A 21285-nucleotide genomic window follows, 5' to 3' on the forward strand; every position below is an offset into this window, starting at 1 on the left:
AATTAGCAGATGCAATCAGATTATCTATTCATTGGTAAGCAAATCTCCAGGGCTGTATCAGTCTCAAGTTCCTCGGTTACATGATTTCTACATATAAATTGTTTTTGCTGCTGTACCCCTATCCTCCAACCTATGATACCACTTCATCAACAGAGCAGCCAGTAATCACTTATTTTAAAAACAAAATTGAAAATAACTGTTCTTACAGATGAGATCAATTCAACCTAGTGTTGGGGAAAAAAAAAAAAAAAAAAAAAGACAACTCTAGCAAACAGGTATCTCCAAAAGACAGCACCATGCCTGTAATTCTAAATTCTATAAAACACTATACTTGGTTAGGGAGCATGACTGAAGTTTAACATAAAATTGGTGTGCTAGATGGACTGAATAAAGCAGAGAACGTGTGCCCGATTACAGAGTTTTTTTATACCCTTTTCTGATACTCATCTACTAAATTATAATATCGAATGCTTTCTGTTGTTCCTTTTACCACTGTACAACATTTGGTACCAACTCTGCAGTTGGGCAGATTACTATGTGGATATTTTTTGCTCAAAAGAAAAGATGACACCTGCTTTCAATTCTACTGACATAACTTTATCGTCATACTGACATAACTTATTAAATCCATATTCTGAAGGTTCAGGGGCTTTGTAATAGAAGTTCAATGCTTTAAAAATAATTAGAATCTGATTATTTTATTTAATGTATTTACCATACAAACATTCAAACATTTGATTCTGCTGCAGTACAAACCTGCCAGTATTCCGTATAGGAGTCCATTCTAAAAAATTTTAACATTTTCTGTTCCCCTTCCATGAACTACATTTTACATTTCTGCTGTTACTGAGAAATGCATTAAAGGCAGGTCACATGATTTCCCTCATGTCAAGGAATGATGGCTCAATTAGGCAGATAAGAATCTACACCCCTCAGCAGAAACTCTGTTCAGCCCTTTCTCAGCAGTATAAAACAGCACTTAGGGACAGCACTAATTCTGGGGAATGAATACTTGCTATCCTTTATATACACACTCCTTGAAAATTTCTCTTTTTCATCAAAGAAAGTTGGACTCTTCACGTTGTTGAAAATTTTCAATCACTTATAGTTTGCAAATTTTTTTTCTACATTCAGTTACACTTCATAATTAAAATCAATAAAATAGTGAGGAATTTTAATTTTAGCACATTGCTCTACTCAGAACTAAACAATCTCTTGAAAATAAAATTTCTTAATAAGTAAATGAATAAAAACTCTTAAGTTTTGACTCCAGTCCTCAAAGGACAGGGGAAATGCATATTTAAGGATGAAATTCATTCTTACCTTACTTTGCTGTGATCAGGTGCCTTAGGAACTCCATATACAAAGAGTGCCAATGATAGTAAGTCCAGCTATAAATGTCAGTCTCCTGAGTGCTCTCAATGGATGATAAGGTTGTTTCTGCTTCATCCCAATTACTCACACCATCTACCATGCCCACTACTTGCCATCGTTTTGCTGAATTTCTTAATTTATAACCTACTGTGAAGAGACATCTATTAAAAACACTGTGGTCTCTCACTTCAAGTTATGCAGAGAGAGCAAGACAGACTATTCAGTACCTCCCTTCTTTCTCCCATTTCTTCCATTTGTCTTATTCCTTAAGATTTTATGACTCTTTATAATGCTTAGCCTCTACTTTTCACAAAACACCTCAGTGTTGTTCAGCACCAATTATACTCCATATGGTCTTAAAAAGACATGTTCAGAGGCACATGCTGAGGCATATTTCATGCTAAATACTGTTAACTGCTGTTCCCCACCATTTTCAAATTTGCAGGAAAGTATTGTTATATTGCATCTGGCAATAGAATAGTTGGCAAAAACTATTCTGAGCAGTAGCATTCTCCAAAAACAACTTCAGTAACTTCAGCATAAAAAGTGGTAACAAGACAGATATTCTCATCTACAGATCTTCAAGGGATAGACATTATTAGCCACATACTACACATGGGAAAACTTGTGATTTAGAAGGGGCCTTGCAGTATATGTGGACTATGAGGTCTGAGTATGCTGATATTTATGGTGAATATTATGGCCAGGTATTTATTAAATGATTTTGCCCGAGCAGCTACATTATATGGAAAAATAAGAAAAACACATCGTCCTTAACTAACATAGTTCTCCCAACAAACACTTTGGTGCAAGTATGATTAGTCTGGGAAGGTGAGAGCATTTCTGCTGATATAGCAGCTGTTATAAACTGTCTCCACATTAGCGTGCTTACGCCAGAGAGAAGTGTAAATCCCCAAGAGGGTTTTCCACAGCAGCTGCATCAGTAAAATCCTTCTATTGCGGACAAAATTTAAGTGCCCTCAGCTTTTGTTTAAGTCAAACCTTTGCAAGGATTAGTACTGGTGTTTTTATCTTGTTCGTATTGCTAAAATGATGTTTCATCAGTCAAGCCCTACCTGCTACCACAATGGTCTGGATATGCCTTAGAAAGAAACAGTGCCTACCTCTATTTCTCCAACTTAGAAATTTCTTCTAAAATAGCACTCATTACTTATTCAGAGAACTTAGTATTTTCTTAAGTATTCTAACCTTAATTAAAGGAAGAAGAAAAGAAAAAAGGAGGATCTTTCTTTTGACCAAATCAGACAGTCTGAAGCACATTTACCAAGCAGGTGACCCAGCACACTGGTGATTGAGCGTTAGCCCCACGACTAGAAGGATTAAAGCCACACCACAAAACCTGCTCAGCCCTGTCTTTAAGGCACAGTTATATTCTTTAAAAAGAATCTTGGAAACCACCACGAAGATCTCAGCTAAAGCAGATGTCCCCCGAGAAAGAGGAAAGGTCTTTTCCTCTGTGTCCTGCACCAAGGCCAATCCAGGATCTGTCTTATGTCCCATACCCTCTTTCAAATGAACTTCCAGAGCCTGTTTTTGGAATCAGTCAATTCCTGTTTCAAATACACCTGATAACAAACAAGGCTGGTGGGACTCAGCCCTTCTGCCTCCTAAAGGGCTAAAGAATCTATCACAAAGTTGTAAAAAACCCAATCTGCAAGGCATACTATTAACGTGTTTAATATGTTATCTGTGCAGAAGCATTTTTGCAGAATACTTTTTTACTCTAAGTACACACTTGCTAAGCACAATCTAGCACACCCATTTACTTGACACAGGTTTTTAGGATATTGATTAGCTATGCTATAAAAACATTTTTACTTTTTAAAATGATAATCGTTACTTGGAGAATCAAAAAGTAGTCTTCAGATTCCTGTCTTGCTTGCAACACCTGCTATTTCAAAACACCTGTAAGTCTACAGCATAGATCAGTGCCATTCAGTACAGTTCAGTTTTTGAGCTAGGAGGAAGCATATATTAATCCCCTTGCACTATGTATACATATTTTAACATTCTATAGTTTTAGTGCAAAAGTCACTGACTTTGAAACAACAAGCACAAATGTGATCATTCCGGAGTGCTCATTTCAAAGCAAATCATTAATCATAACTTGTTGCAAGAAAAAAAAGTTTTGTACTTAAACAACTGCACTGTCCCTATTACACATGCAAACAATAAATGAAACTATAATTTCAACTTCAGACCAAGTATTGGGCTACCATAAATAGCTTAACTCAGTTCTCAAGTTACACACATGCATATAGTTTTTGCTACTAAAAAATTCATCTTCTTCATGTAAAACAGAGCACAATTGCTGTAGTATGTATATGCAGTTTTTAATGCAGCAGTTGATGACACAGACACAAAGAATATATATTCCAGTGTTATGCAGACTATGGCATCTCCACGTGTTAATGAGATCAACTCCTTTGGAAGAAAGGTGGAACTCCAAATTTCAATCAACTGTACACAGAGTGGTGACTATCAATTTATTATAAAAGTTGGTAGTCAGCATCCAAAATAAGCAAGTTACCTCAAATTAGAAAAATTCACAAATTTCAAGTTTTAGCCTTTAGAACAGTCTTAAATTCATGATTCTTTTTAAACCTTATCAGAGAAGTACTGAAACAAAAAATAATTCAAGATAGAACCAATAATGTTTCAGTCAGAGCTTCTAACTCCTCAATTTGCTGGTCTTTAGTTTCCAGATTTTGCTCTACCAAAGTTGACATGGTAACAGACAAAATTCTTGTGCTCTCACAAAGAGAGCATATAATAAAGAGTGACATGCAAGAGGACCTGCAGTAAAAATTTCCCTTCAAATTGACTCACCTCACCCCTTAGAATATGAAAGCTTGCCTTTTTAATTTATATTTAAATAGTGTGTTAAGTCTGCCCAGACTTTACATCTGATCTGAGACTCAGTGTCCCTAAAGACAGAGGTATCTGGGAGCAGAGGTCCCTGCAGCGGTCTGCAGGTGGCAGGTCCCTGTCCCTGGTGAATGCCTCTTCTTACCGCTCCCCAGTCTGCTACAAAGCCTGATTTCAGCCTTTGAAGACAAGTAGCTTGCAACCAAGAGACTGATTTAGTATTTCAACAGATTTACAAATTCTACTAATGAAATAAAAGCATGCCCTTTCCCCTCTTTTTTTCCTCCCCCCTAAAAGCAATATACTATTAAAAGGGTAATGCAATCACAATCATTATGTCAATGAAAATTACATGCTGCATTTCTCTCTGTAGGTATCTGTCAAATGCAAAGCGCACACCAGATCTTTGGAGTAATAATGATGTTTTATCATATTAATTACAAACACTTTGAAAAAAATCCCTAAAGTGTACCAATTGGGGTGGTCTGAATTAACAGTAGCTTGATAGCCCAAGGGTAGCAAAAATAGATTGAGCTACCAAATTTCATAGTAGTTATAGCAGCTGTCTTCTTGCCTCAGGGAACCTGGGTATTTAACAAAGCAGACAGCTTGGCATTGGCATCTGATTAGTAATGTGGGTATTGTTGGGCAGAATATGTGCAGTTCTATTGTTTCACTGCTTGATTAGGCATTTGGAGAGCTATGGCATCATTTAGCTTTTATAGTTAGCTTCTGTATGTTCACTTGCAGGTACTGTAAAAGGATATTTCCTCACTTATCACTTGCTGCACGTAGGGAATATTGTCTTGAACATGATTGATGAAACATGACAGGATTTAAATGTCAGGGTCAGTTACCTCCCCACTTCTGTGCCAAAATTTTGTTGAACCAACTGCATAAGTTTTTCTAATTGCGGAGAGTGAGTAAGGTGAAAGCCTGTTCTTCTCTTACCACAGGATACAAACTATTTGGAATTTAAAATAATTTTTAAACATCATTTATTCCAGTTTAACTTTACAAGGGAAAATTTCTCATCACAAAAGAAGTCTCAGAGGAAAAAATCCAACTGTTGGGGTTTCTGGGAGAGAGGGATTGATTTTTATTTTTCTAATCCCACAGGAGCCTGACAGTTTGGATAACCACTGGGGGTAAGAGAATCTCCGGTTCAAAACCAAGCTGCTTAATGGTAAAAATCTTAGTTAACATGCTTTATCTAAAAAGGCTTCATCTCAGGGAATAACCTTAGCAAAAAACAACAATATTACTCTGAGGTTTGCATTTGAACTTCATACAGCCAAAAAGACCCCCCACGTGGCTCTTCTCTCTTTCGTTCTTTAAGTATACATCACAAATTATTGGTGCTTGTTGGCAGAGTTCAAATCACTGAACTCATTGCAAATAGTCTACTTCAGCTAGAAGTACATTCTTTTACTCTATCAAATCCATCTGAGGTAATAAGACTTGATGTTTTATTCAACAGAGCTGAGGAAAATTGTTGCACAATAGGTTAATTCAAAATGGCAGCATAGAAAATGCATCTGTCAGTGGGGATCAAATTACAGGGCAAGCTCCTCTCAATGCTTAGAAAAACAAGTCTGCAGTTCTACAGATTATGTGCATGTGTGTGTTTAAAGGGGTGGGAAAGAAGCTAAATATCTGAGCTAACCTCCAATTAAAGTCAATCATAAAAACAGCCAATTTAATGAGTACGGATTTCTTTGGGTAATTATAACACCAACCACTTTTTTTTCTCCTCTCTTTTAAATCTGTAATTCTGCCTTCTTGTTATTGCTTGCTTTGTCATTAATCGCCTCAGGAACTTGATTTCCTAGCAACAGACTCTGCCACCAAACATTTGGCTCCTGTTCAGCATTTTCTTTGTGAAAAATGGCACTGCTATTGCCGCCTGGCTGTTGCAGCTAGACTGGCTGTGTAAGTGCTCTAATCACGCATTCTTCTAAAAAACACCCAAAAATCACATGATAAAAGGAGTGATGACTGAGCTTCACTAATTACTGTGCTGAAGAAGTGTATCTGCAATTTAATGGCTACTGGGGTAGGAGGAGAATGACAGGAAAGGAAACATGTATACTCTTCATATAAATAAATATAATTAATAACATAGAGGTGAACATTTAGAATTAAATATTTTTACGATGTTAGATTCTGATTAATTTTCTATTATGAAAAAAGGAGGTACAATCTTTCTTATAAGTTGGTGATGCATTTTTCGTCGTAAAGTACAAAGCATTCATCTTCAAAGAATGACATCTTGAGGATCAAGCTTTGCGAAAAATAAGAACAAAAAGTTTCTAATTCGCTATTCCACATAAGCTACTTGAGAAAACACTGGCAAAATTGTCTATGCACGAGAAGTTATACCTGAAATGGTAGCGTAATGCCCACCACATCCTAAATACATCACAGAATGACATAACACATGCTGGTGCCAGTTTAGACAAAGCTCTTTTTTGCACTTTCATCAAAGAAATAAAGCTGTGAGTTTCTGCATTTATGAGAGAGAAAGTATTTTTCCCATATTTGTTTTGGAACCCAGTAAATGGCAGATTTGCTTCCTGGTCAGATACGGAGTCTATCATCTCTCCACAACGAATGCATCACGCTTCAGCTAAAACCTTCAGAAAACACAATCCCTCAAGATAGTGGGTTTCAGGAAGGCGATATCCCAGGCCAGCAAAAAAGGCCACAACTAACTGTTGCTAGCTGCAGCCTCTTCTTTATGGTTAAGACATTCAGAATGGTGTTTTCCTGGCCATAAAACCTATTCATTATTGTGAGAAATAGTTTTGCATGTCTAATGGCATACATACTGATGCCAGAGCACTATGGCAAAAGTTATCAGTGGAAAAAAAGCTATTGTGGAGTTATTCAAACAAATGTCTTTTTTAGGGGATATTTTGATTCCTGACAGTGTCTACATCTCTCATTTCCCATGATGCATACACAGACCTAGCACATCTCAAAGAAAAAACCTAACACAATCCATTGTAAATTATCGTCCTCATCATAGCAGTAAATTACAATAAAAATGCGTTCACTGAATATGCTTCTGAAAGGAGTAGACAGCCCAAAAGAAATTTCATTTATACTTACATTGTTATAATAATCAGCATTTTTTCTCAAGTAGAATAGCCAAACCCCTGTAAAATACTGTAGAATGTTATTTAAGCTTTGCTACACATTGCTGACAACAAGCTTATGTTTTGACAGACTTGTGTTGAAACCAGATAATTCCACCATCAAGCCCACTACACCAGCACAGTATCTCTCTGCTTAGACAAGCACTTACACATTAAAAGAAAATAAATATAAAAATACCACAGTATTTGTTGAAACATACCAGGGTGGTTGGAGCTTTAAAAACTTATCCTTCAGCAGATAGGTATGTTACATTGGGTTCACTATGACATGCCACAATACGTGACACTTCCTACTTGAAACTCAGCCTAAGACCAGAATACCTGGTCTTGATCAGAACTGTCATTAACATAAAAATAAAACTACACTTGCCATTAACTTCGTAAACACAAAAGAGATGCTGAAGGTGGTGAATGTAATTTAACTACTAACAAATCTAAGCAGTATTAGAAAATTTTATACTTAATGTGGTACAACTGAAGGGCAACACCATTGAGAAATTTCTATTATTTCCTATGTAGAAGTAGGAGAAGGGAATGGTTTAAACTTTTATGGATTGTGAAATAACAACAGCCCATGCAAAGGTGACAGAGTGAAAGTGTCATCTTCTCTGAATAAAAGGTTTATGGCAATACTGAAACTGAGCAACCCAAAACTCAGTTGCACAGAAATAAGTCTTAAGAGTTACAAAAAGGCTTCATTGCTCCTCTACTACAGGAGCTGAAGCTTTCAGGCACTGTAAATTCAAAAGGATCATAATCCATAAAGTACAGTGTAGAAATGGTCCCACATCTCTTTAATGAACACAGATAAGCATGAGCATCAGCAATGCTATACTTACACGAAGTGGCTAGGCAAGGAGCCTGTGTGGGCACTAATGAGACAAGCTTTGAGAGACATCACTTACAACATCAGCTTTTTAAGCACACAAATTATATCCACAAAACAAAAAGTCAAATACAGTCCCTAAACGGCAATCTACTATTTTCCTTCGTACAGAAAAGAGACGAGTATTTTACTAAAAACAGATCTGTTTGGTTTTTGGGAGCTACTTAACTGATCCTTTCTAAGCTAAGACTCAAGTTACTACAGACTGGTACCTAACCGTAGTCAATATTACCATTTTATGTGCTTAGTAAAGGAGAGCATTTAAGAAAAAAAAAAAAAGAAAAACTGAAGCACAGAAGGAACTTTCAAGAACACATTCATTACTTCAGCACCAAGATAATATTAGCATCATATGACAGTGTTTCACCCACCTAATGCCTTCAACTGCAAACATTAAATGACTGCAGGTGTTGGACTGAAGAATAAATTGAATAAAGCTAAGTAACTGGCAGAAATAAGGATGGATAACTGGAACAAGAGAAAACACGCATCTGGGAAGTACCACACTTGTGACAATAATGTTCAAATACAGGCAGAGAGTTAAAATTCAGCTGTCTGTATGAGCAAGCAGTATCAGTTGTCACAGAGTTAAGATTTCACAAGGTTAAGTGCAGCTTTCAGTGAAGGAAAGCACTTTCTCCCTTACCATTTTCTTTCCATTATGAAAGGACAAGTGCAAAATTTCTTGCTCACATACAGTAACACAGAGGTGCTCATTGGAGTCAAATGACAACTAAAATTCTCCTCAGTTTTTCTGCTCTCCTAAGTAACCCCTATCAGCAGATTATTTTTTTAATCAAAAACTTTGACAATAAAAGTATCTTTGCATTCCAGGCCTTCGTAAGATATGAAAATTAATAGCTATATACTGCAACTTGCATTAAAAATGTGTGCAGTGTCAAAGAAACTGAGTACCAGCAACTCGCATAGATTTCAGTTGGCGTTGAAGACACTGATGATCTTAAAAGCTGACCAACAAACCACAACACAAAAAACCCACAACCCAATACATGCTGTAGAATTCTTAGAGATGTCTACATAAATACCGTACTACCATCAGTTTATTAAATGCCTCTGAAAAGAAGAAAAATGAGGTGCCCAAATATGGAGTTTTATCACACAAGTTTGTAAGAGGCAACTCTAACACATAAGAATTCTAAAATGCAAGTCCTGACAGAAAGCACAGATTCACAGAAAGAAAGAAAAAAAAAGGAAAAAAAAACCCCCCCCACAAAACACAAGATTATTTTCATGCCAGGTTGTGTCCCATTCACAATTTCAGAGACAGAATGACAATGTTTAGTGTTATCATAACTCTCAACTTATTCTGAAATAAGGGAAATGTCTGAGGAAGAGACATTTTCTAGCCCCAGTAGGAACCAAATAAAATCCCTCACAGTGAATTCTAATCAGACACCAGCAGCACAGCTAGCTGATCCACAGCGAAATGAATATGACAGACTAGAAGATATGATGTCAATGGTAGAAATTACTGCAAGTATATGAATTATATCTGGAGAAGGGAAAGAAATTGCATAGAGTTTGACAGTACATGTAATCTATCTTAAACGATAAAAGTAGAGTAATTTTAAAGGATTAAAATACACCTCTAAAGTCTACCATCTTTGAGAAAGCTGGGGCAGCCTTTGTATTTTGCTTCTATCTGTGATTTACAGGGTCCTATTCCTTGCTAGTCTTTCTCCAATTTGTCTGACGGATCTGATTACCAGATGGCTAAAATAAATGAATTGTGTTCATTCATGGTAACAGAAGTTGTCTTTAAGGGTTCTGTCACGGCTTCACTATCTTTTCCTTTGTACCTACTCCTCCCTCTGTGAATTGATTAATTTCAGAGCTAAGTTTCATCTGAGGGCCATTCTGCTGAATGCTGCATTGAAAACCATATTATCTATTCTAGGAAGCACATACAGATGACCACAGGATATCACAGACCTGTCCTAAAGCAACAACTGCCCCACTCTGCCAAGAAAATGGATTGTTTGATAACCTCAGGACACAGATTTCCAGAATAAGTACCTGTTACTAACATACACTCTAATGCAATCCAAGAAATAGGTGACAGCTGGGTAGGAAAGAAGGAAATGAAAAGCAACATATGCACAGTACAAAGCCAAGGAAGGTAACAAGACTAAAGTGAAGACAGACACCAGTAGACAAATTAATGACTTGGAGAGCTACCCTATAGCTCAGGAGTGGTAACTGTTCACTACATGGTTTTGTTTATTCTGGTAAACCACTACAAACCTGCAAATAAAGAAGCTAAACAAAATGCACTGTAGCATGAGCGAACATGTACAGTTCTACACATTGTCTCTTTTCCTTAAGTAAAGTTACACATGCCATCTCTAGTCTGAAGTGATAACACTGTCCTAGAAATCTCTTAGATGAACCCATCCTTGAGTGCTTTTGCTACAGGTGTGAACTAGGTTCTTTACCCAATAGATCTCCTCCTGCAATCAGATGTTTCTCTAATCTGAATTCCATTTTGCAGATATCTAATATAATCTATTAGCACTTCAGTGTTACTTATTTATCCATTAACATATGCACATCTTGGGTTTTATTTTCAGTTTAGTACAATAATTCTCTGTCTCTTAGTCAAAGCTTGGGTGTCATAGAACTGGCATCTGAAGAACAGGTTTTAATATAAATGAAAATCAGTGTAGCGAATCACCTAGTCAAAATTTAAATTATCAAACTGACAGAACACAGAAGAGTGGCTTCGGAACTAAAATAAGATGAAGGCTGTATCTTAAAAACCCCAAACCTGTTTTTTACCTCATGTAACATTTCCCACTTTTCCTGAAGCATCGCCACTCAGTTTCAATTTTTCTAAATTGTATATTGGAAGCTTCATTGGTAATTACATATAAGTACGATTAAAGAAAAACAAACAAACAAACAAACAAAAACTTAGTGCAGTATAGCTTTTGGTAACATTTATCATTCTTCTTCTTTATTTAAACTATACTCTTAGCCGTTCCATATTTTTTTAGCCAATAGCATTAATTCCTAAGCATGGCATTTGGAACAGACTGAGGTATAATTGCTGGGAAATAAAAAACTCAGAACACTTGAAAAAGAGAAATAAAAAATGAGTAGACAATACACCTATGTATTTTTTTTAACTGCAGCACAAACATATGGTCATAGCAGTGGGATACATTTTCTTTGTTTACTGAGAAGGTTATAAGCATCTTTTGACAGTTATAAAGGGGCAGTCTTGGCCATACACAAGAATCAATAACAACCATGTAAAGCCTACAGCAGTGCACACTAGCAGGCTGTAGCAGACATTAACACTAGCTAAAAGAAATAACTCTATTTTCAATGATCTTGTTCCTCCTGGATAATCAATTTTTTACACTTCTTACCAGCTGTTCCCACATAGCTCAGGTAGCGGAATGGAAGCAGCTGTTGTACAGAATCCATATATTACATGCATGTTATGAGGTTTTAATCTGTCATAGATGTTTTTTGTTTGCTAATTTTGATCAGTCATATCAACTTGAGAGCAAGACAAAAACAAATTCACCACTTATCTTTAGGCAAAATGTAATCTACACAAATACACTAATCTGGCTTGATTCATTCTGGATGGTAAAAAAAGAATACTAATTGTGAATCTGCTAATGCCCCATCCTCAAAACCCCTTTATTCCAGAAGTAAGATTTCATCATTAAAATCAGTTTGCCCCACCGCCCACATTCAAGAGATTTGTCACAATCATTGTTTCTGATATATTGAGTTATAAGGTGCCATAGTAATTACTATGGAATAAATAGCAATTAAGATTGTTCACACAAATAAGCTCAAACTGTTTGCAGTGAATAATTATGCTAATAGTGTTTCTCTACATAATTTGTGCATCCTTCACTACAATTTACTAGAAAATGTGAAATGTAAATTTGATGCACTACTACAAAAGCTCTGAAAATGTTTAGTTCTTATGATTTTTTCCCACTAATTTAAGAAAGCACACAACTAAAACATACTTCTGCAGTTGTACATTTAAATTCAAAGAAATCAAACTATGCTGAAATTGAAGCAGTCATTTGCTTTCATTGTATTCCTATGAAATCATCCTAAACCATATGCAACAGACATGCTCATTGCCTAAACCTCACTATGTTGTAACACAAATTTTAGCTATTTCAAAGAAGCTGAACTTACTGCTATGTAGTAAACTTTGGCCTTTTCCACCAACTTCCAGTTCTTCTCCAAATCAAGATGCTTTTCCTTCTTATAGCAATTAGCAGCAGCAAGGTTAGCTACAAGAGACCTGAAAGTAATTAAAAACCAGGCATTAGATTCTCTTTAGCTAACGCTACTGCAAATTTCTCACAAAGAACAAAATTTCTCGAAAATAATCAAAGATCCTAAGGAACATAAAAGCAATTAACAAAGAGCACCATAAACACATATAATTTATTTGACTCATAATATTTAAATATTTTAAATCATATATTAAATACTATTTCAATTTAAACTGTATATTAAATAATGTATTTTAAATCCAGCTACATAGCTTATGTAACCTATCACCATTATACTGTTCACGTGTCTTCACTTGCTTAGAATCAACCTTTGTTGCACTTTGTGATCAACTCCATCTGTATGGTACAGAATCTGCAGATTTTCATTAAAACTCTTCTAGTGCCTAACACCTAAAGGAAAGTAGCTACTCCAGTTTATCTTCTGAAAACTGTTTTCCCTCACTAGAACCAAAAAGTTGATGGATATCTATGTCTTGCCTTTATAATTTTCCAGTGAATAGTTATATTATTAAAAAAGAGGTTTGTTTGTTTTTTTTCTCCTGTTAGTTTCATATTTTCCTTTAGCTAATGAAAAAGGGTCATGTTGCTACTTTTAAATGATGAACTGTTAAAGAAAACCTTTGGCTTAGCTGTGTATTACTGGAAAACAACCAAAAACTCATTTGTACTTCATTCTTTCCTAACAAGTTATAATACAAGCCATGGGACACAATTTCCATTAGGAAGAACAAAAATACTTGTATCATATTTACTTTGTTACATGTAAGATACATTCTATTTTAAATCCTCCTTTTCAGCCATTCAATTCAGCTTTATGAAACACACAAAACTTATGGATGTACTCCTAAAAACAGGTAGTAAAAAGAAGGTTATGCACTAGCTCTCCACTCTGGCTACCATGACCAAATCCTTCTGTGCAATTTTATTATAAGAATGTTTAATAACATCCAATATTAGAGAAGGGGAGTTGGGGAAACAGAAGTTTCCATGCTGGCATACAGAGTTTTACATTTAATTATCAAGATTTAATAGTCATAGGATGCACCTTTAACATTAACACATCACTGTTTTGCAATATTTAAGTACATTAGCCAGATAAATAATATGTAATTACACATACAACATATGGCTATTGAAAACTTTTGTCTTCTCCAACGTGCATACAACTGATGTTGTATGTATCACACTTTTCCATATAAACGCTACTACATCCAGAAACAATGGGTCGAAGTGAATTGCTAATCTGTTTCTACTGAGTTACGCTTCTGCCTCCAGATTGAGTACCATGTACAAGTTTTAGGAGGTAAGCAGACTAGGAATTCTTGAAAATTTATTCCACCTCAAAACAGCGTCTTTCCACTATCACCACTTCTCTTTGTCCTATTCAATAAAAATACCAAACAGAAGCCCAAAAGAATCTTTTACAAAGACAGCAACTGAGTCTCCCTATAAACTTCCTGAAGCACTCATCACTGGTAATCCCTGTAAATTAAACAGATCCAAGTATTCAGAAATTAAAATAAAAAGTTAGACTAGCTTTTTCTGAATATATCAAAAAACATAGCACAGTTCTGTGTCATTTCATCCCAGGAATATTCTTGGGGCTTATCTCTTTAATTCTAAAGCCTAAAGGCAACAAGAACTAATGTGAATTTGGAAAATTAAAAAAATAATAATTTATAAACAAATAGACCAAGCCTTTGTAGCAGTACAAATAACAGGGCAAGAAGTTTAATTCTTGATGAATGTTACAACTTCAACGACAAGAAATCCACCAGAGAACCAAGTAAATCCAAGAAAGAAATGTGCATAACGGCGGTAATTTTCTGTAAACCAAATTTAAAAAGCAAATTAAATCTTTCAGTTTTGGCAAACCCTAAATATCTATCAAGGACCTAGCTGGAAAAATCTTGCCTGTCTACATACGTTGCTAAGTGAAAAGCAATTACATTCCAGAAAACTAAGCAAAGACTCTCTGTATGTTTCCTTTCACTTTCCACATGCCCCTGAAACTGTAAACCTAGCTCTCTGTGGCTACATCCAACTGTAGAGATGCTCTGCACATGATGTGTAATAAAAGATTGTTACACTGAAGACAAAGCACAGTTTTAATTTGGAAAAGCTTGGTAAGTCTAACAGCACAAAGTTCAACATGTGGGACACAGAGAAGGTAGATGTTTTTTCAATGAAATATAGTAATTTGAGACAGCTGGAGTACTTCAAATCAAACAGCTTAATGGTGACTCTGTGCACGTGGGTATTTCTAGGCAGAATGCACAAATCAAAGCCACAGATTATGACAGAGTGTAGGTACTACTTTAGAGTTTAATCATGTGTTAGGATTTTCTTGAAAAGCTCTAAGAAAACAAAGCATATTAGTATTGCTAAGCTAGAGAATTCAGAGTGGTAATAATGAATTAACACAGAACACTTTCCTGCAAAAAGCTAGACAGACTTAGCAGAAACAAGAAACATTCACATCAGGGCATCTGGAACATAAATATACACAGCCACTTACTGGGAAAACCAGGAGCGCTATTAGCCAGCTCCTCCAAAAGAGACAAGAAAGCTGAATTACCTGAAGAAGGAAGTTAGCACGTACCTCAATTGGGACAAGAGGTTAATCAATAAATAGACTTATCAATTGGGCCCGGGTTGAAGAGATTCTTACAAATATAGAAAATGCTGAGAACCAAGAAACAATAAGAGGGTAATTAAAGACTGAGAATAAACTTGCTCTCACTAGAAGAGGGAGGGTTGCACAATAAAGCCTCTAGCAGCAACTATCACCCATTTTTTTCTATCTCCCAAGGAGGGAAATAAGTCTCTTGTACTCAAGCATGCTCTAAAACAGCAATTGAGATGAAGCCACTGTCTCTAGTATTTGAGCAAACGTCTGATATTGAGAGAAAAGTGTTTTATGTTAGCAAACCAAAAATACTGCTTAATAAGTTAAATAAGTACTTGCAGGCATTTTTATTAATAAATGTACCTAAACTTTTAAATTCCGTGAAGATACATGGCAAAAGATGTACATATTTTTCCTGAATTCATGATGTATGTCTATTGACAGTGTTGACTGCAGTTTTCCATCGTGTCATCTAGGAAATGGTGATTGCTACAGGATGCGTACACAGACACTATGTGACTGAAGAAGAGAATCACAGAGCAGAAACATCTTTATTGCTTGTCTACTCTTTGAAAAACTGAATATGGATCCTGGAGATGAAAGGGGAAGTCTGTAGACATAATTAATGTCAAAACTCCAGATGAAGATGAATGAACTTCCTTCCTCCACTGAGTATGTACATTCATTCCTGAGACTAAGACATTATATATGACATTAAATTGGGAGGGACAGGTTGATAAGCTGGAGGACAGGGCTGTCTGTCATTCAGTGGATCTTCAACAGCCTGGAGAATTGAGCTGGCAGAAAACTTGAAGGCAAATGCAAAGTCACGCAACTAGGATGGAATAAGCCTCATCCAACAATATAGGCTGAATGTTGACAGGATACAACAAAGCTTTGCAGAAAAGGACTTGGAGGTGCTGGTGGACCAGGCCCATTCTGGTCTATATGAGCAAGCATGCAGCCAGCAGGACAAAGGAAGTTATATATTTGGAACAGAGGAAAACCTCTGTTCTGGTCTTCAGATCTTATTTGGAGTTCTGTGTCCAGCTTTGAGCTTTCCATCACAAGGAAGACACTGACATAATGCAGTGAGTCCAGCACTGGACCATCAAGATTACTAGGGGACTGGAACACTTAACAAATGAAGAAAGGCTCGGCTGAGCCTTAAAAAGAGGCACCTAAGGGGAGACCTTCCTGCTATCTTCAAATATCTAACGAAAGTTTACAGAGAAGATGGAACCAGACTATTCTTGGACATGAGAAGGAACAGACACAAGCTGGAAGAAGGAAAGTTCCAACTGGGTATCATCAAAAGAATTTCTCCCATGAAGAGTGGTCAAACATTGGAACAAGTTGCCTAGAGAGGTTGTGCAACCTCCATCCTTGGAGATATTCAAAACCCAGCTGGACATGGCCCTGAAAAACTCGATCTAACTTCGAAGTTGGCCCTGCTTTCTGCAAGAGTTTGGATCAGATGCCTGCTCTAACTAAAATTGTTCTAGGGTTCTACATGTTATATGGAAAATTCTCCCTCCTCTGACCCTCAGTTCAGTTCTTATTGCTGCCTATTGCCTTTTCTAATTCTACCCAAAACATTCACCAACTTCTCAAGAAGTTTGGTGTGGATTTTAATTATGGGACTGCTATCTTACCTTAATAAATTCCACTAACTCCTGAAACTGCTTTGAAAGGGAAAGAAGAGCAGTTCCTCAGGATCAATGGCACTGAAAGCCACAGAGGGAAAACAAAAAGGATAATGACAAATATTTTGCTCTTATTCAGAGCCAAAAAAAGAATATTCTTCAGGGTAACCATACAATTTTCGTTATTGTTTCATCACCTAGTATCAGAAAATTTAGATATTGGCAGAAATCAGGAAGGGTTGGTGTGTGCTGGTAGCATCTCAAGATTAAGGCAGACCTGACTGGCTGGTTTTGAAACCTTTAAAAAATCGTCAAGAGGTAATCAGAAAAGAAGTAGTACATAAGTTCAAGTGTTGTGGGTAGAGGGAGAAAGAAGAAAGCAAAGGGCCATGCTCAAGATAAATGCTTATTATCTCCATTATCACTTTCTGCAACTCTTGTTTTTATTATTTTTATTACAATACCCAAAATAAATCACACTATAAATGGGTTCTTATGGAATGCTCTGAAACCATACAAAACACCACAAAGACCATGGTTCATAGTCTACAAATATAAGAAAGGTTGAATAGAGCTCTGGAGACATTTTTTTAAATAGCAAAGACCATCTAAAAAAAGTAGCAAATGAAAACATGAAACATAAAATTCAGAGGAAATTGTTAAGATGTAGACATACAGAATTACAATTATTAGATGAACTTCTCAACAACTGCAACAGCAAAAAACCCCCACTTTTTTCTTCCTCTTGTATAAAATCAAATTAACCCTTTCAATCAGGCTATATGCTGACACCTACCCTCTTTAAACACATTATCACCTGAAGTATATTCCTCATTCACCAATCAAGTATATGCCTTACATGCCAATCGGCTTTCAGGCAGGCTGCATAAACACACTTGTTAACCAACTTTTGTCTCCCACATATTTTCTCTCTCCAGAGCAACTAGAAGTTATAAAGTTCAGAAAGAAGTAGTATATTATTTTCTGACACTTTTCTGCCATAATACAACTGCTGTTTTCTAAAAGTATATTAATACCGCCCAGCCTCAAACTATGAGCCAGGCAGTTCTGTGTTGTCTCAAACCAGTGCTAATACTTTCTTTATCATTGAAATCACAATTTTTCAAGGCCAAATATTCCAAACAAATTAGGCTCCACACACTACGCTGACTGCATTTGTATCTCGGAAGAATATCAAAGGCCCCACACCTGTTGTCACTAGTGATGCAGGCAGCACAGGTTCCTGTTGGTTCTTCACTCTGCTCATAGTAATGGGCATCCACGTGAGCTTCCTCAGCCTTCTTCTTTAAGATCTCTCCAAATTTATCTTTGCCAATGCACCCAAAGAAAGTTGCAGCTTTGTAAGGGCTCTGAATCATCCACTGCAGATTGATAGGGGGGAAAAAACAAAACAAAACAAAACAAAAACCAACCAAACAAACAAAAACACAAATACAAAGTTAGTATGCCTGGTATATTATTTTTTGCCATTTTTTTCTCTCCGCTCACCATATTTAATTCTGTGCCTACAGAGCACTGTGACATACAGAACACTTCTATGCCTGAAGTAAAAAACATCTGGTACATCAAGGGAGGGAAGGTCAGCAATGAATAAAAAAGTTGCCCTTAATGTTTGGACTGAGAGTTTAATACCTAATGAAAAACTTAAATACACGTAGTTCATTATCAAATAAAGTAGATTAGTATGTTTTTACAAGGTATTTCAAAAGAAGTTCCCTTGCTCAAAGGAGATGCACCTACACTTACATTTCATCAAGCAACATATGGTATCTTTAAAGAAAATTTGTGGAAAAGACAAAAGAAACAAAAAACCCAAAAAAACCCCCACAAAAACCAGAGAGGTAGCACATAAGGAAAACAATACATTTGAGAAAACTAAGAAGAAACATTGTGCAACATTCACCATATATATAAAAACTAAATGGCACTGAAAATAACCATTTGTGTCTACCATTATATGCAAAAAAGGAAATGCTCCCCGTTCGCATTGTTAAACCATGCATGAAAATATCTATCTCCAACTTTATTAAGAGCAGCTCTGTCACTTGAATTGTAAAGAAAGAGCGTAGCTGCACAGTGTTGCTAAGATGCCAAGTTATTTCATAACATTCCTCTTTTATTAATACAAAATATGTATCATTCAACTGTAAATGTAACTTCATTTTGTACTAAGTTAGAAAACAGCATCTACCATCAACATAAAATCAAGACTGAACTAAAAAAATAAATGTGAAGAAACAATCACAGACCTTACTCTGCTGGTGGTGAGTCAACCAACTGAAGTCATTATAATTCACTCTAATTACAGTCAGAAAGCTTATCCACTCAATCTATAGTATGAATTAAAGGCTACATCAATTTACTGCTATACTAAAACCCTACTTATAATTGTTTCCTAATCAAGATTTAAATAAACGATAATGTCTCCATTACAAAGCAGCATTAGTGGTAGCTGTGGGTTGTAGAAAGGTCAAGTAACCGAGTTGCAAATACATTCTTAGTCACATCTTTATTACTTCCAGCTCCAGAGGAGTGAAAACAAAAAAGAAAAAATCTTTAGTAATGTAAAAGTCTTCATTAATAAGGCAAAGTTGGACGAAAGCTGCAAGGCATCTTTTCTGCAGCATTTTAATATACATAAAGGACAAAAAAGATTGTGTCGTCAGATGGTGGCAGCGTTCAACCTGCATTCATGAAATTCACATTACATATGCTCTGTTAATCTATTCCATATCACTCTAAATTAATATAAATTAAGAAAACCCCTAACAAGAGAATTGTCTACGATATCCTTGTATTTTACATACATTTGCGCATACATAATACACATTTGCACAGTGTTCATTTAGGATGTCTTACGAACAGTACACTTTTATATTTGGAGGTACAGTTAAGTAGAACAGATTATTTAACAAGACTAAAGATGTTGTGACCCACTGTAAGCAAATACAGAACCAATTTCCACACCGATAAGAGCAGAAGTATCTGAAGCCTTGTGTCCCATGTTGAAAAGCGTGCCTTACTCTCACAAATAATAAGAATTAATGGAGATCACTATGAGGAGCATTTATCAAAGCATCAAACCCCAACAATTCTTCAAAAACCATAGGGCTTCAAACTGCATCCTAGGCTTACAACATTTTATCAAGTGACATAACTCTTTCATTCTTTATATATAAAGTGTGACAACATTTGGAGCAGTACTAAGTAATATTTCACATACATCTCTGAAAAAAGAATTTCTGTTCAAGTATCACAGTTTTGGCTATTGGCAGCAGCTCAGTTTGAATTCAGGCATGATACATGCCATATATAACTGTCACAATCCTTACTTTAAATGTAAGTAAGGTTATTCTGGAGAATCAGAAGCCATGATCTAGGACTTCTTGAGATGAACCTCTGAATGTTGTGTAGACCACTTCTTCCATAAGCAGTGCTTCTGCTCACACATGATTATTTGAAACAGAGGTATTATATGGTGGGGGAATATAACCACTGTATAGATATTCTTTTCATTTGAACATCTGAGCTAAGTTAAGCAACACTGAGGAAGACGGAAAAGTAGTTCAGCAGTCTTTCTGTGAAGAAAGCTCATCACAGATCTCCAGTTACAAACACTCCCAGCTTCTTGGAATTATCTCCACATATTCCCACAATAACAGTGGTGAGGTGTTGCCAGCCACAGAATTCCCCCAAACCTCCTTTCCTCAGCTAAAAGGCTACATATTAGCAAAGGCAAAAAACAGACATCACATTACAAACCTGATGAAATTGAACTACAGAAATATCTCTGTGGTATACCATTGAAGTTGCACCTAGTGGAATGAGTCACAGCAGGCATTTTTTGCATACGTGTGAAAAAACAAAAAAGACAAAATAACATCTTCAAGGTAGACTCTGGAGCACTTTTTACAAAATTTGACCCTAGATTGGAGCTTAATTTTTAATAACCTGATATGGAAAAAACAGGCTTCTATGGGCTACTTCACACACTGTTGTTGTTATTAGTAACATTTTGGCTAAAACACTCTAAATGGGAATGGGGGTCAGTCATCACAAGGCATTTATCACCATGAAGCAGTCATGCAGTATTATATTCAATATCAAATGAAGGCCAATAACAAACTGCACACATTAATGCCAGGTATACAGTTATATAAACTGCAAATTCATTTTATAGATTTATGTGGAATACAAGATTTAATTGAATGAAAAAGACTCTAGACAGAAACGGAAAATGACCCAGCTCAGCAGACTCTAGCATAATGAGTTAATTATCTAGGGTCTGGCTAGGCAGTGAGGCAGCTATTAACTAACTGTATTGACAGCCTGGTCAGGAGAGGTTGGCACCTGGCCACACTATGAATCCTCACCATCACCC

The 21285-nt window shown here is 36.2% G+C and overlaps 1 protein-coding gene across 2 annotated transcripts in view; it reads right to left on the bottom strand.

Annotated features, from left to right (window-relative positions):
• Positions 1-21285, bottom strand: part of ADK (adenosine kinase) — a 304369-nt gene that overhangs the window by 141577 nt on the left and 141507 nt on the right. For both annotated transcript variants that reach the window (XM_068398760.1, XM_068398761.1), the window contains exons 5-6: positions 18093-18265; positions 12505-12613 (exon numbers count right to left, since the gene is read on the bottom strand). In XM_068398760.1, coding sequence (XP_068254861.1) covers positions 12505-12613; positions 18093-18265 — 282 coding nt within the window. The remainder of the gene's footprint in view (positions 1-12504; positions 12614-18092; positions 18266-21285) is intronic.

The sequence above is a fragment of the Nyctibius grandis genome, chromosome 4 (assembly GCF_013368605.1).
Source record: "Nyctibius grandis isolate bNycGra1 chromosome 4, bNycGra1.pri, whole genome shotgun sequence".
Lineage (NCBI taxonomy): Eukaryota > Metazoa > Chordata > Aves > Nyctibiiformes > Nyctibiidae > Nyctibius > Nyctibius grandis.